The following is a 15,353-nucleotide window of genomic DNA, read 5'->3' on the forward strand; positions in this document are numbered from 1 at the left end:
AATTCGTATTTAAGGAGCAACCCACTTTGTACAATTCGAACAGGCTCCTAGAATCTGCCCGTGTGTAGTTTCTGTGACTTCTGTGTCCCTGCAGTAATAAACCTTGGGTCTTTGACGCCACCATCGAGAAGCCCGTGTTTCTGTTTATTTGTGCACCGAGACAGGTAGAACTCAGGGGTCTTCGGGTGTTATCCCTGACACCTCTGGACAGTACCAAAAAGTCCAGAACTCCAAGGCCCACACTGACAAACGATTTTGTTGTGCACTGGCAGAGTGCCCCAGAACTGGTTTGGATTAGGCTCAGAGCCCCTTGCACAAAGGGGTTCAAAGACATTTTGGGGTATAAGTATTAGACCTAAAACCCATGAACTTTAGACTATTGCTGGAATCATCAGGAACCTTTGCTGAGGAGAAGAACTGAAGAAACTGAGGATCAGTACTCCCTTTGCTGTGTGTCTGGGGTTGGCCTGCAGTTGCTGTTTCTGCCAAAGAAAGAAGAAAGACTTTGCTGTGTGCTGTGTCCCCTGCTTAAGAAAAGTCTCCAAGGTCAGAAAAAAGAGCTGGCCTCCTGTTTTGTCCCATGAACAAAAGGACTTCACCCCCAGCTCACGTGAACTTCCTTGCTGGGAGTTCTGACCTGCCAGGAAGTGCCTGTAACTCAGTTGGTCCCCTGGAGGTTGTTTCTGCTGTTGGGAGCTGGAAGAAACCCAAGAGAAGCAACGAAAATCTGTTTCCGATGCCACCGCTGTGGCACCGTGACCTACACTGAAGCTCGGAGAGCCGCTCGTGAAGTGAACGTTGCAGCGCCCGGCCTGCTCCGACGCCCGCCAACACCGGCATTGATCGGCCGTGACTGACGCCAGCGCTCGCATCGACTCTGTCTTCGCCAGCTCCTGCATCTTGTTATCGCAGCGCCGATAACCGCCGAGGGTGACTTGAAACTTGCCGACGTTGCATCATCACCGGAGCCGACATCAGCCATCTTCGACACCTTGCTTCGTTACCGACTTCATTTTCAACTGTACTGTTTGGGGGTCTGTGTGACTCCACGCCCGATGCCGCAATCCTCGCAGGCAGTGCCGCACTTTGGATTTTGTGCTGTCCTGATGTCATTATAGCCCTGTGGTGCTATTTGATTTCTACACGCATATTTTTGCAACATCCTTTTTAAAGATATTTTACTGAGTATCTGTATGTTGGATTTTTATCGTTTTGGTCTTGTTTAGTTTAGATAAAGATATTTTATTTTTTTAACAGGTGTGCTATCCATTTGTGATGTTTTCACTGTGTTACTGTGAATGTTGGTACAAATACTTCACACATTGCCTTTGGGATAAACCTTTCTGCTCGTGCCAAGCGACCAAGTGGGTGAGCAGGGATTATCTAAAGTGAGTATCCCCCTTACCCTGACTAGAAGCAAGGGTCCCTATTTGGACAAAGGTACCTACCTCTGCCAACTAGAGACCCCCATTTCTAACATAGCCTTTCTCTACCCCAGCAATTTTCTATGAGTTTTGAATGGTTGTTTTGAAAGGGTTAGGTTTTTGTGTTCTTCTTCAACTTATGTCAGTGTGTTCGTCTCTGCAATATGGTGTTCATGATGCGTCTGATTCTTGCAAGGATTGTTTTTGACTTGGTTTTCATTCTTTTTTGTGAAACCAGTGATGGTCATTGGATGTGGAGTGTTTAGGATGCGGTGCAGTTCCAGGAAGCATGCCATAATTCTGTAGGTTTAATTGGCGTTTATCCAAAGTAGAGAGTTGGTGGGGATAAAACTGAGTTAGTGTTGCTTAGACTTTGGAGGCTGAGGTCCCAGCTGAGGGCTCCAAGTGGGTGGGTTTACGTGGTGGGGAAGGGTGCTTACAGTATCAGCTCATTTTCTGATCAGTGGCTGGGGGACTTGTAAGTTGTACAGGGTTTGAGCTAACTAAGTTCAAATCCTGGCTGCGAACGGGGTGTTATTGTGTTAGTACTTTGCAAATTGGGTAAGTCTGGTAGGAGAATGCCTTTCAGTGGCTTTGACCCACTCCTCGCACGTGCTGCGATGGTGGAGGTGTTATGAAGTAGACTTGTTTAGGATAGGAAGTGATTTGGATGCTTTCTTTAGGATTGTGCATACATGGATGCAGACAAATTGTACATTCCTGTATGCATAACTGGTCTTTTAATTTTACATGACCCCATGTACAATTTATAGAAAATGCTGTCTAGAGTGGTGTTCCACATACCATTTTACTTGTTTATACTTCTCTTTTCCTATATGTTTTATTGTAGCAAAACTTTAATCCAGACTCCACATTCTCACCTGAAAATCTACAAGCTTGCATCGCTGACCTCTTTGTAGCAGGGACAGACACAACTTCCACCACTCTCAGGTGGGGGCTTCTGTACATGATCACTTACCCAGAAATCCAAGGTAAGAGATGCAAAATGATGAACTAAGGCCAATCTATTCACATTAATACCTAAAGTACTAGATACACACTAACAATCTGTGAGTTAAGTTGGCACAATATCTTTTATGCAAAGATATGGGTGACTGCCACCTTCTCATGATCTGGCTCCTACGGTGAACAGCAGGGGAGAATTCGGGAGCTGCTTAGCAAGAATATTGGGGAATAAAACAGGGCTGGTTTCTGGAGGTACAAAACCCAGCGCAAGCCATGGTGTTAAAACTCTGAATACAGGATAAATCAAAAGGTAGTAGCAGTCGGGATATGGGCAACCAAAGATCATACAAGGCAATTGAATATAGGATAAATCAAAAGGTAGTAGCAGTCGGGATATGGGCAACCAAAGATCATACAAGGCAATTGAAAATATATTTTATCGAGAATAAGGATGAATTTATTGGGAGATTACAGAGAAACGCAGTGCTCCAAGCAAATTACATGGCATGCGGTTATTATTTACCATTCCTCTTCTTTCCTGGACATGAAAGGAAACTGTCACTGGACTCAAAAGGTCATGATCGGAAGAAAGATCCTTTTTGAGTGCTTTCTATGGTTTGGGTGTTTCCGTGGTATCCTTCATTCTGTAACAAACCAACCATAACGTGAAGTTTTTTGTTATCCATACATATTAAACAAAAATGCTGGGTGTAGTTATATAGGATCTGAGGCATGGGGCTGAGATATACCTGAAGAATCTTTGTTGGCCCATTGTTTTACATGTAAGGAGTCTGGTTCATTGGCAGAGCTGTGTTCCTTCTGAATTAGCAATGCAGTGTTGAAGCTACAGTATGGAACATTGATAGCATGCCTCAATAACTTCAGTCATAGGTCTCCTCACCATATGTGTATTCTTCACAGATGTGGGTGGCAACTAGGGGTGTTGATGATCACACTGCTATCACTAAGCTTGCCTTGTCTTCTCTACCTCACATCTCTGATGCCAGTCCGGTGCCAGCAAGAGATCGAGCAAGTGGTGGGCTGGGACCGCTTGCCTGCCTGGGATGACCGGCTCCAGATGCCCTACGTGGAGGCCACTATCAATGAAATACTGCGCTTTGGGAACATCAGCCCCGCTGGAGTTTTCAGAGAAGTTACCAAGGACACCACCTTGCGAGGGTACCACCTGACCAAAGTGAGTACCCAGAAAATAACTGAAGCCAAACTCCGGTTTAGGGGAAACTGAGTAGGTAAAGCTAAAGAGGAGGTGACAGATTTGGTGTCCTAAGAAGATACACTGGATTCTCAAATATTTGCAACTATATGAAGATTTACAAGCTAGATCATTTACATTTAAGCAAGTTTTTGTGCCCTGCATGCCTTTATACCCATATCAAAAACAACAAGTCTGTTTTCCCATTTGTACTCTGGAAATCTATAACTGTAGACATGCCTTAAACTATGGAGTGAATACTGGCGCATTAATTAATGTTTGGGCTTACAATGCATCCTTGCTATCGGTTTATCATCTGAGTCAAAGTGATAGAGAAAGTGTAATAGGTTGAAAGTGACATTGTCACTAGAGTCAACATTTTAAGTAAAAAACTGTGTGATGCCGTAAGAGGAGGTATTTTGCGAAATGCTACACAGATAATGATTAAATCTCACCAGTTTATACATTATCTCTTGGATGTTCTTCAGTTGCACTGTTTCTCTACAATCCCCTGCTTCTTTTGTACATTACCCTAGGTTTGTCCCACAGTTTTCTTAAGGTTTCATCCTCTCGAACTGACTTTATTTTAATGTCTTACATGCTATCTTCTTTCAGGGCACCTCAGTGATCTCTAACTTGACCTCCCTCTTATTTGACCCCTCGGTGTGGAAAGACCCCCATCACTTCAACCCCCAGAACTTCCTAAACGAGCAAGGAAAATTTGAGAAACCAGAATCTATGATCCCTTTTTCTGCAGGTGAGTCAACGCTGCAAATATTTGGGTGGGGATTTTATTTAGTGGTCTTACAGTCTCAGACCTCATGTACTTTAGGTGGACAGGAAACCTATCCGGTTGATGCTGTTCATGGATAGTCTACATTTAAGATGTGGGCCATGCTGCACAAATTTGGAGATGGCTTACGAGTTAGGAGGATCCTTATAAGAATCACAATACATTGATAACTTGACCTGCTTCAAATGCTATGCGCTCACAGCAGATCATCTTGGGGATTTTGGCAGTTCTCCTCATTGGAGAATCTGAGGTTTTCTATGTTTCACTTGTGCACTTTTTTCTTGGACTGTGTTTATTGTCGGCCTGGGCTGTGAACTCCACTGAGTTTGCCGTTATCTGCGCACCGAGATGCACGCAGAGTTGCAGAAAAAACTCCACTCAGCAAAACGTTAAGTTGGCGAGCGTGAGTGAAGAAAATCCAACACTAGCCCACCTCCCAGTGAGATTTCTCAACGCAGGCGGTCGCGGATGGTCGCGTTGCGAAACCTTCTGTTTGCATTGAGGAAGCTGCTGCTTGAGCAGAAAGAAGCAGTGCCCTCTTGTGCTGCACATGGTGCAGTTCGCGTTGATTTTTCAGCACGGAGGAAACACCCGGCACATCAGCAGGAACAGTGCGGTCTAATGCACTCCGCCGCTTGCATAGCTCCGGATATCATCGCTGAGTTTTTTTTATCACTTCGCAGAGTTCCGCCCAGGCCTAGTTTATTGTTATACTCATCCATTGGCTCTGTATTTGGTTCCTCTTGTGTAATGTCTGAAATTAATAATGTTTTTTGTCCTTTTTGCATGGTCTGTTTCTCAGGGGATCTGCAGCCCACCCTTGGATTTGTAGCTTTTAAGATCTCAGAAATATGTTCAGTGGCAAAAAATGTAGTATATTTTGCTCCACAAACCCTTGCCTGATTTATGCACCCATCTTGATGAAAGATGCCACCTTTGCTGGCTTTGCTTCAGATACATAACTGAATATGGTTTTGAAATCCACAAATAGCCATATTCTAAGACCTCATGTGCCAGATTGCTAGGTTCAGCTCCCTGTGAGCTGGGTATCTCATGTGGCCTAGGATATGTGTGAGGACATCCATTCTGAGCATAAATGTCTTGTGGGGGATGATGGACCTCTCCAGAAGTAAGGAGTACTAGGGTTCTCTGGCCCGGCTGGAGCCACTAGGATGAGTGTCAGAGATGTTTGTATCCTCTTTCTCACCACATATGAGAGGAGTGGGAGAGGCTAAAAACTGCAGGCAAATATCTCTGACCAATGAATTCATATTCATTGCACATGGACTCTGGGTGTGAGTACTTAGAGGTGACGTTTGAGCATATTGTGTTATTGGGGGTGTCTATTTACAAGGTTCCTTGGCATTGGACGTAACTGCAGGACATGCAGGTGGAACTCCCATTAGTGGACTGGTTGATACATCGTGCTGAGAAGGTCTGCAAAAGTTGTTGTTCTCTCTTAGGAGTATGTCTTGGCAGATTGCACAAAGCCAAATCCCCTTTGCTAGTGCTGAGAGAACAGGAGAGTCTGTGCCACCCTACTTCTGTTTGTAGACATGTCTGTCATGTTGTCCATCTTGATGAGGACTACCTTCCCTCAAATGACCTGGAAAAAGTCATTTAGGGGTATTTGTATGGTTAGCAGTTTGAGATAATTGATATGGTTGTATTGTTGAGGAAGCAACATCCCCTGTACAGTCATGTCCTGCACTGAGGTTGTGAGAGAGGTGTCTGTGGTGTTGGTCACCCGCCGAATGGGGTATGAGTAAGGCCTGCCCTGATACAAGCTGTTGTATAACGTTGGCCTTTACTAACACTAGATCTTCACAGTGACCCTCTGCTTGGGACCACTGAGCTGCAAGGCACTCTCGTAGGAGACTTTGAGGGAGAGCCTTGTATGAGGTACAGTGGTGATACACAAGGCCATTCTCCCTAGGAGGTGCCTCAGAGTTCAGACCATTTGTTGATGATTGGGCTAGAAAAGAGTCCGCTGCTATTGAATGCCTGGAATCTGTTGTTTGGCAGTAAGCTTTCCCTGTAACTGTGGTTCACATATCCCAAGACTGGTTGGATAGATTGAGGTTGTAGGTGGCGTTTATGATGAACTCCAAGCTGTGGAGCAGGGAAATCTCTGCCTGTGTGTGGGTTTGGCAGTGCTGCCTACCACCGCTCTTGATCAGCCAGTCATTGAAGTACGGGAGGAAGTGAGTAGCCCCCCTTCGTAAATCTGCAGACACCACTGTCCGGTACTTCGAAAATACCCTTGGCGCTGCAGTGACCCCAAAATGTAGTACTTTGAATTTGGTAGTGATGTCTACTTAACACAAAGTGAAGATATTGGTGATGAGCGGTGAGTGGGTATATGAAAGTATAATACCATGCTATCAAGCACTGTCATGTAGTCATCCTGTTGGAGCACTGGAGTGACATCCTGCAGAGTTGTTGTATGAAAATGTTTTGAAAAGATGTACTTGTTTAGAGGCCTGAGGTTCAGAATAGGCCAGAAGGGGCACTCCTTTTTGGGAAAAGGAAGTAAAGGCGGGGGCACTGTTTCTGCAGTGCTTGTAGCTCCTCCTCTAGGAGGTCATGCTGAGGACATCTGTATGGGCTATGATTTTTGTAGGGGCAGTGAGAATTTTCAGGTGGTAGCTAAAACCCACTGCATGATCGGAGTTCCTCCGAACTGGGTATGATAACTTGTATTCTGCCTCCAACAGATGAGGTGTGCAGGAAACTGGCTCTGTATATACTATACCAAATGAAGGTATTGTGTGCACAGAGTTCAGTGGAACCCCAAAGGTCGGAAGACTGAACTCAGACCAATTTGTTTTGTATAAAAATATTATTTTCATCCTATGTTAAAATCATAGGCAGAATCGTACTTTCCTAGACAATACACATTTGTCATTAACTTGTTTTTTTTACCAGTTTGTAAACTTTGGCAAATAGACAGTCGAAATTACTTTGTTACTTTTCTTACACAGCAAAGTATCTCTAGACACCATGCTGAGGAAGCAAAATAAGTTAATGCGTTTTGAAGTATAATTACAGTTTGCTGGTATATTTACAGTTCTGCAGTATTACAAACAGAAATAAGGTTACGTGTTCGGGATCAAGGCTCGGTCAAATGGGCACTCGAATCGCACTAGCATCGGCACAAAGGTGACCGGATGCAGAGTGCAGGGACCATACATTCGCCCGCGGGCTAAGTAAGGTTGTGGGTTTGGGACAGAGGACAAGCAGGCCACTAGGTTAGTCGAACAAAAAGCTCCTGGGGTCGAAGTCAGCACCGTAGGGCCCAATGGCTGACACAAGAACTACACTGCCAGCGGCACAGAGACAGCTGGGTATATGTTGCGGTTGTCGGGGTTCCCAAGGTTTCTCAGTGGCGACTGTCAGTCTTGTTCGATGCTGCAGATGTGGTCGAGGATTCCTGGGAGTTGGTCAGTGTCTGATTAGGCAAGTGTGTTCTTTGGGAGTTGACGTCTGGTGACCTGACTGCAAGTGTTTTTGGACGGAGTCGGCGGATTGGTCTTTTTGGACCGCTTCAGTTAGAGAGTCGGCTTCGGTCACGGTTGGAGGGGCCCTCTCAGATAATGGCTACAGGCTTGAGTAAGAAGCCTTTGGATGTTCAGGGGTCAATGGAATCCAGGTTAGGATTGCCACGTGGACATCCTTAGGGTATTGGGCAACTCCGGCTTGGGGCACCAGGAGCTGAGTTGTGGGGACTCACGGAGTCGGCCGGAGTCGGGATCGGTTGGTTTTGAGCAAGCCCGGTGCTCACGGGAGACAAAGTCTTTGTGGCTCCGAAGGCAGTGCAGGTTCTCTGGGTTTTTGAGGGCTGCTTGTCTGCAGGACACACCAAGGTTCTGATGGAGGAGTCCGAGGTCGAGACAGGCCGGTGGGCTGGGGCCAAGTCACTTGGTGTCCTCCTCTTCCTCTCTCAGCGCGGCTGTTTGGTCCTCCTTCTTATTTCTTCTTGTCAGCTCTGGTCTGAGGAGGCAAGGTTCGGGGGTGCCCCTAAATTCTAAATGTAGGGGCGTTTCAGGTTGGTACCGGTCGGGACCAATGGTTCCCTTCCTCCTATGCCACCCTCCAGTGGGATGGGAGCATAAGAATCACTCTGGTTTTCTGGGTCCCCCATCTTCAAGATGGCAGGGACTAAGAGTTGTGCTTCACCTCGCCTCCCCCACCTGAGGGGTGGTGTTGGCAAAGGTGGGCACACCTCTCTACCTAACTTGGTTTCCCCATTGATTATCCTACCCAAAGTGGGGGTCAGAACCAGTGAGGGCCAGTTGCTATGAGCCGCAAATGGCTGGGGGTAGCTCACAAAGGGGGCAAGCCTTAGAAATTTCCCCTTTGTGGACCTTGCCCATCCTGGGGGAGGAGGCTTGGCATCTGGTCCTAGGATGTGCTTTGTTTCAGGACCCCGAGAGCGGCAGGCTCTCGACCCGGGGGTTCAGAAACATGTTTGGTGGTGGCAGCTGGCGAGCAGCCACTCAGCCAGGACACTAGAGGTAGCTTGTTTTTCAGGGGGCCTCTCACGATACCCTCTGAGTGCATTTTTTATTAAATCTCACAATGGCATCAGCGTGACTTTGGTACCAAACTCCCCAGTTTTCAGTAAAGCCATTATGGTGCTCTGGAGTTCGTAATGACAAGCTCCCATACCATATAATCTTTATGGCAGTGCTGCACTTACAATGACTTAGAATTGACTTAGGCACTGTAGGGGTACAGTGCTCATGTAGGAGCCTTCCCCGATCACAGTGCCCTTGGTATTTATGGTACTGCTTACAAGGAACTTAAAGGTGGCCAGAGAGTTACCAATTGGGTTTTGCAACATCACAGTTTAGAGAAAGAACATAGGCTCTGGGTACCTGGTTGGCAGGACCCCAGGACACACTTAGTCAAAGTACCTCAAAATATACGCAGAAAATGGGGGCAACCATACAAAAAGGGTCACTTTCCAAAAATGTGTGATCAGGAGGAGGAAGTAGGGTAACTCACTGCTTCGAGGTGTAATCTATTTTACTGGAGCCACCTCTGCCCTTGCCTTTGATGTTGCTCCTATAGACACCGCTTGGGTAAACAGTACCAACCTGCTGGTGGAAAGCCTGCTCTTGACGTTGATAGGACAAAAGCTAGTTGGGTGAGGTGATTTTGGCTCTGCCCCTGAGCTGTTGCTTCCAAAAGGAGCCTTTAAGTGATGGAATTTGCAGGGCACCCATGGATTTTGAAATATTAGTCCTTCTTTATCGTCCCAAGCATCTCGTCAACCTGGGGGCCAAAGAAATGCTCGCTGTCATATGGGAGATTAATGAGATGCTGCTGGGTCCCAGGCTTTAACCCAGAGATCCAGGAGCCAGGCGTGTCGCCTGAGGGCGTCTCTGGTTATAATGCCTCAAGAGGCTGTGCCAGTGGCATCTAGTACACAGCAAAAACTTGTATTTGAGATGGCCTTGCCGTGGGCGCTGTTTCTTCCCCCATTTTCCTATACTCCTCTGGTAGATGTTTCATAAGTTCTGCATGACCGTCCATTGGAAACTTTATCTGGAGAGAAGTTAAATTTTGAGTATACGCCAGTGTAGGTCAGTCCACTCTCAAGTTATTCGCTTGCCCACAAAGTCGATGTTTTTGCTCTCTTTATCGGGTGGAAGAGAATCACCTGTAACCTGGGAAAGACCCGTTGTGGGTACTGTGAACCACCAAGTTGTTAAGGGGATCCATGTTTTAGATATAATCAGGGTTACCGGCTGAGGGTTTATACTTTTTTTTTATTTCTATGGGTTACCACCTGTGTCTTGACTGGCAAATTTGAGCATAGCCTTTATCAAGGGCAGAAACTGCACTGCACCCACAGACTAAGAGAGCATCTCTCGGAGGAAGCTATCTTCCTCCTGGATGAAGTGCATGTCTACCTTATGGAAGGCTGTAGCACTTTATATGGCCTTGTGGTAGGCCATGGTGTTATCTGGCGGGGATGCTTTGACCGATTGTCTAAATTAGGATTGCCTGGGGGATTGATGTTATAGTAAACCCAGGGATTGTCAGTGGGACCTGGATCTAGGGACTCGTTATGTTTCAAGGAGAATTTATGGACTCCCCAGGTTGGGGAAGGTGTATAGGGGACACCTCAGGTGACTCTTGTGGAGGCAGAGGAGGTGGTGTGCATGTGTGTGGTGGTGGGAGAAATCAAGGATGAATGTAGAACACAAGGAATAAGGCTCATGTTCCTGGCTCTGTGCCCCATCGGTGCCGGATTAAGGAAGAGAGGAACAAAAGAAGGATCCCCCTCGAATGTCTCTGTCTTCGGAGGTGTCTGGGACCAAGTTGCAATGGAAGGTCATTGAAATGCAAACTGGTTATCCCAACTAGTTGGTATCAAAATCTGACACGACAAAACAAATCCGAGCCCTCTGATGGAGAAGAACAACAATCTAACATGAAGTTGTTGTACATACACGTTCTCCTTTAAGGGAGGAGTCAGAGCAATAGTCATTGCCCTGCGTATTCCCCATGAAGGGAGGAGTCACGGCACACCTTGAAATTTTTTTTACCTACAAACATCGGAGCCCAACATTAGATGGCAGGAGTACGCACAGCATATGAATCTAGAGCCACACGTACTCTGAACATACTGAATGTTATGAATGTTATGCACTATCGCCAAAAACATGCACATTTAAAAATAAATGGACCTCTGCTTATCCTTCATTAATTTGGGCAAAAAAACAGTCATTTGCCTAATTACTTTGTGTTCACCCTAGTCTTGATTACCTATGAGTAGTTAAAAGCATATATTCCCCCTCTTGAGTGTCTCTCTGTTCAAAAACGCTCGAGTCGTCTTATAGGTCTGTGTTTCCACACCAGCACCCCCCACATTTTGTCTGTCAGTGCATTGCTCATAATCTTGTTTCCAACTGTGTTGTTGTTAATTTTTTTTTTAATTATGCATGTGTTTAACATTCGAGTGCAGGCCAGAGCTACCTAACTCTGTATAAGCAAAAACAATAAAACAAAGAATATGCAATTTCTAGTTTCCTTTTGCTCATTGTTATTCCTTATACTCACCTTGTTCTATTTTCCTACTCATGCCATGCTCCTGGTGTCCTTGTGTCGGAGGTTGCACATTTAGTATCTGTGATTCTTCTCATGCCTTGTCTCTTGTTGTAGGTCAGAGGGTGTGCCCAGGGGAGCAGCTCGCCAGGATGGAACTCTTCATGTTCTTCACCAGCCTTCTGCAGAATCTGGACATCTTACTTAATGACAATGAGCGCTGTCCTGATTTCTCTTACACAACCGGTCTAGTGCGTGCCCCGCTTCCCTACACGCTGAGCTGTCGGACAAGGCCAAAGTCATTTATGCAAAATGCACAACACTAATCTCTTAGCCTGATGCCTGCATCTGGCCGTCTCAATTATTCCAGAATGTAACTGTAAATATATTTCTAGTGCCAGTTTCTCCTCCTCTGCCTCCTATGTCCTTCACAGGAGTCATTCCCAACAGAACTCTAGACCTATCATTACCTGAGACACTCCTAAGGTCAAGAAGCCGTTTCTGCAAGGCGCAATGTATAACTCAGCTGGATATAATGAAATAAGGCAACAGATTTAAAGATTTGAAAGAAATATTCAAATGACAATAATAAACAAACTAGAAAGTACTAAGTCTACTTATATGATGTGATATTAGAATAAATTATCTACACAGAACTAAAGGCCTAAAGGATTACAGGTAAGGACGCAATGGAGTATGTGTCCCTGAGCACTGACTAAACTGCAACATAGCCTTCATTTTGCTATGCGTCTCACTAAACAGCCTCATCTTATGGATTCCCAGAGGATGAAAAGCCTCCTACTTTATAAGTATTAGACAACAGGCACTTGTGGCCCTGGATGATTGCTTGCGAATGCTGGAATGAAAACCTGCATTTTGCAGCAGATCTGCATTTCTAGCAGAAAACAATTTTAAAGCAGTCCTGTTACTGCTGGGCCATTGCCTCTCTCCCTAAGGCCAGAAGTCATGGTTCTTAGAGGTGCTGGGATCCTAAGGGGATGACTTGCCCTTTGCGAATCCGTTATCACTCTAACTCAGAGTAGGTACCCCAGCGGACTCAGAAACAGGAGGGAGACGCCTCTTAAATGTCCTCTCCTATTTGCAGTTTGAAAGGGTTGTAAAAATCCTTTTCTAAATGGTTAGGCCTGGCATCCTTGGCGTGGTTACTTCAGAGTTTTTGCCTCTACCTCCTGTATTTTTGACACTGTTCTGGAGTTCGTTTTTGCTGGTTTAGATGCTTTTGGCACTTTGCCACTGCTGATCAGTGCCAAAATGCAAGTGCTCCCTGTGTAAATTGTTATTGTGATTGGCTATCCATGATTGGCATATTTGTCTTACCAGTAGGTCCCTAGTAAAGTGCACTAAGTGTGCCAGGGCTGGTAATTCGAATGCTACTAGTGGGCTTTCAGCACTGATTGTGCCACCCACATAAGTAGCCCTGCAGTGCCTGTGCGCGGTTTGTTAACTGCCATGTCGACCTGGCCAGTGTAAACCACTTGCCAGACCTTACACTTCCCTTTTCTTACACCTAGGACACTCCTATGGTAGGCCCAAGGTACCCCCCCTGGGCAGGGTGCAGTGTATGTAAAAGGTAGGACATGTACTAGTGTGGGTGACATGTCCTGATAGTGAAATACTGCCATTTTCGTTTTTCACTGTTGAAAGGCTATCTTGGCCAGAATGGGGAATGCTGTATAACATGTTTACCTTCCCGTAGGAGTGAGATGGAAAACTGGAGTCTGGTATCCCTGAATTTAATTACACATCTTTTAAGAAGGATAGTTTTTTTAATTGGTGTTTGAAAATAGCACTTTTAGAAAGTGGCTATTTTCTTGTTTCACTTTTCTGTGTGCCTCCGCCTGTTTGTGGATTGACTGTCTGGTTTGAGAGGGGCTGGGGTGCCTCCAGGAGCCTGGGTGAGTTAGCACTAGGCTGAATAGACCTATCTGCATTTGTAGTGGTGGAAGGAGTAGCACCTGGGCCTGAATAGGGATGTGCCGGCTTTCCTCAGTGCTGGCTCCACCTCCTGTGGTGCGTCTGATGACCCTGGTCCACACTGACAAAGGAAGAAGTTATGGACTGGCAGAGTGCACCCAGAACTGGTTTGGACTGGGTCCAGGACCCATCACACATAGAGAACAAAGACTTTTGGGGTATAAATATGAGAGCTGAAACCCCTTAACTTTATACTACTTCGTGATCAAGAGGAACCTGTTGCCAAAGAGGACAGCTGAAGAGATTGAGAAAAAGTACTGCCCTTGCTGTGTGTCTGGGGCTGGCCTGCAGCTTGCTGTTTCTGCTGAGGAAAGGATCAACTGACTTTGCGGTCTGCCCTGCTTGAAGAAGGACTTTGCTGTGTGCTGTGTCCATCTGAAGAAAAGTGTCCAAGGGCCCGAAAAGAGCAGGACATTTGCTTCTGAAGTCCCAGGCACAAAAGGACTTCACCCCCCAGCTTCCCAGACTTCCTTGCTGGAAGTTCTGACCTGCCCTGAAGTGCCTGTAATTGTGTGTGAGGCCGTTGCTGCTGGGAGCTGGAATTGCGCCGCAACGAGAGAGAAGTGTGATGCAGCCGCCATTGCATTGCCAAGGAAGCTTGTCGCCGCTCCCGCTGATCGCCATCGCATCACCGGAGAAGCGTGTCGCAGGGCCTTTCGCGGCTCAAGAACTCGCCGATTTCGCTGCACGTCCGTCGGGCGTGCATGCCTGCATCCACGTTGTCGCATCGCATAAGGGACGCCATTTTATCGCACCGGATCGTCTCAACGCATTGAGGCGACATCTTGTCGCATTGCAACCGGAGCGCAGGAAGAGTCAATGCATCGCCTCCTCTGCGACCCTTTTTTTTGTTCTGCGTTACGCATCAAGGTACTTTGAGAGAAAAGTGTTGCATTTACCATCTACAAGTTTATTTTTTAAACATCCCTTTATAAAGACATTCTACTGAGTATCTCTAAGTTGGATTTTTGTTGTTTTGGTCTCTTATAGTGTAGCTAAAGATATTTTATTTTTCTAAACTGATGTGATGTCTATTTGTGGTGTTTTAACTGTGTTACTGTAAGTGTTGGTACACATTCTTTACACATTGCCTTAGGGATAAGCCTGTCTGCTCGTGCCAAGCTACCAGGGGGATGAGCAGGGGTTATCTAAAGTGTGTATCCCCCTTATCCTGACTAGACGCAAGGGTCCCTATTTGGACAAAGGTACCTACCTCTGCCAACTAGAGACACCTAGTTCTAACATTGGTGGCAGCGGTGGGATTTGAACTTGTATTTGTACTTGACCCACAGTGATTGGTGTACGTCACTGGACTAGTGCAGACCACTACGCAACCACATACTGTGTTTTAGTTTTTGGTTCTATTTTTGATATGATCCCCGAGTCATCCAAGCATCATGTCTCAAAATGGTAAAGCAGCAAGTGAGAAGGCAGAATTGGAGTTTGGCATTGAGGATTTGTATTCCTACAGAGTAGAGCAACTCAAGCAATTTTGCAAGGATTTGGGATGTCCAATGAGGAGTAGCTCTAAGAAGGATGAGCTACAGAAGGCTGTAAAATCTTGGTGGGAGATCAAAGAAGCTGAGGAGACAGAGAATGCAGAGGTGGATGAAGATGCACAAGGGGATGGGTTCAGGTCACAGACTCGGAAACAGGAGGGAGACATCTCTTAAATGTCCTCTCCTATTTGCAGTTTGAAAGGGTCATAAAAACCCTTTTCTGAGTCAACCTTGTTGGATTTGCAAAATGGCCTAAGCACATTGTATTAAAGATTTTTTGTATTCCCAAATCTGTTTCTTTTGCAAATATTGGACTGTTTGACCGCAAAATCCCTTTGTACGTTTGGCTCATAGATACTTCGTGGCCAATCTCATTAGTGAGATGGGGTTTGTTTCTGTCTCCA

General features: G+C 45.9%; 1 protein-coding gene across 1 annotated transcript in view; it reads left to right on the forward strand.

Annotated features, from left to right (window-relative positions):
- Positions 1-12,062, forward strand: part of LOC147673663 (cytochrome P450 2B4-like) — a 102,518-nt gene extending 90,456 nt beyond the window's left edge. The window contains exons 6-9 of the mRNA XM_086947589.1: positions 2,275-2,416; positions 3,398-3,585; positions 4,219-4,360; positions 11,573-12,062. Coding sequence (XP_086803715.1) covers positions 2,275-2,416; positions 3,398-3,585; positions 4,219-4,360; positions 11,573-11,781 — 681 coding nt within the window. The 3' untranslated portion in view covers positions 11,782-12,062. The remainder of the gene's footprint in view (positions 1-2,274; positions 2,417-3,397; positions 3,586-4,218; positions 4,361-11,572) is intronic.
- The last annotated feature ends 3,291 nt before the right edge of the window (positions 12,063-15,353 follow it).

This window comes from Lissotriton vulgaris, chromosome 12, assembly GCF_964263255.1.
Source record: "Lissotriton vulgaris chromosome 12, aLisVul1.2, whole genome shotgun sequence".
Classification (NCBI taxonomy): domain Eukaryota; kingdom Metazoa; phylum Chordata; class Amphibia; order Caudata; family Salamandridae; genus Lissotriton; species Lissotriton vulgaris.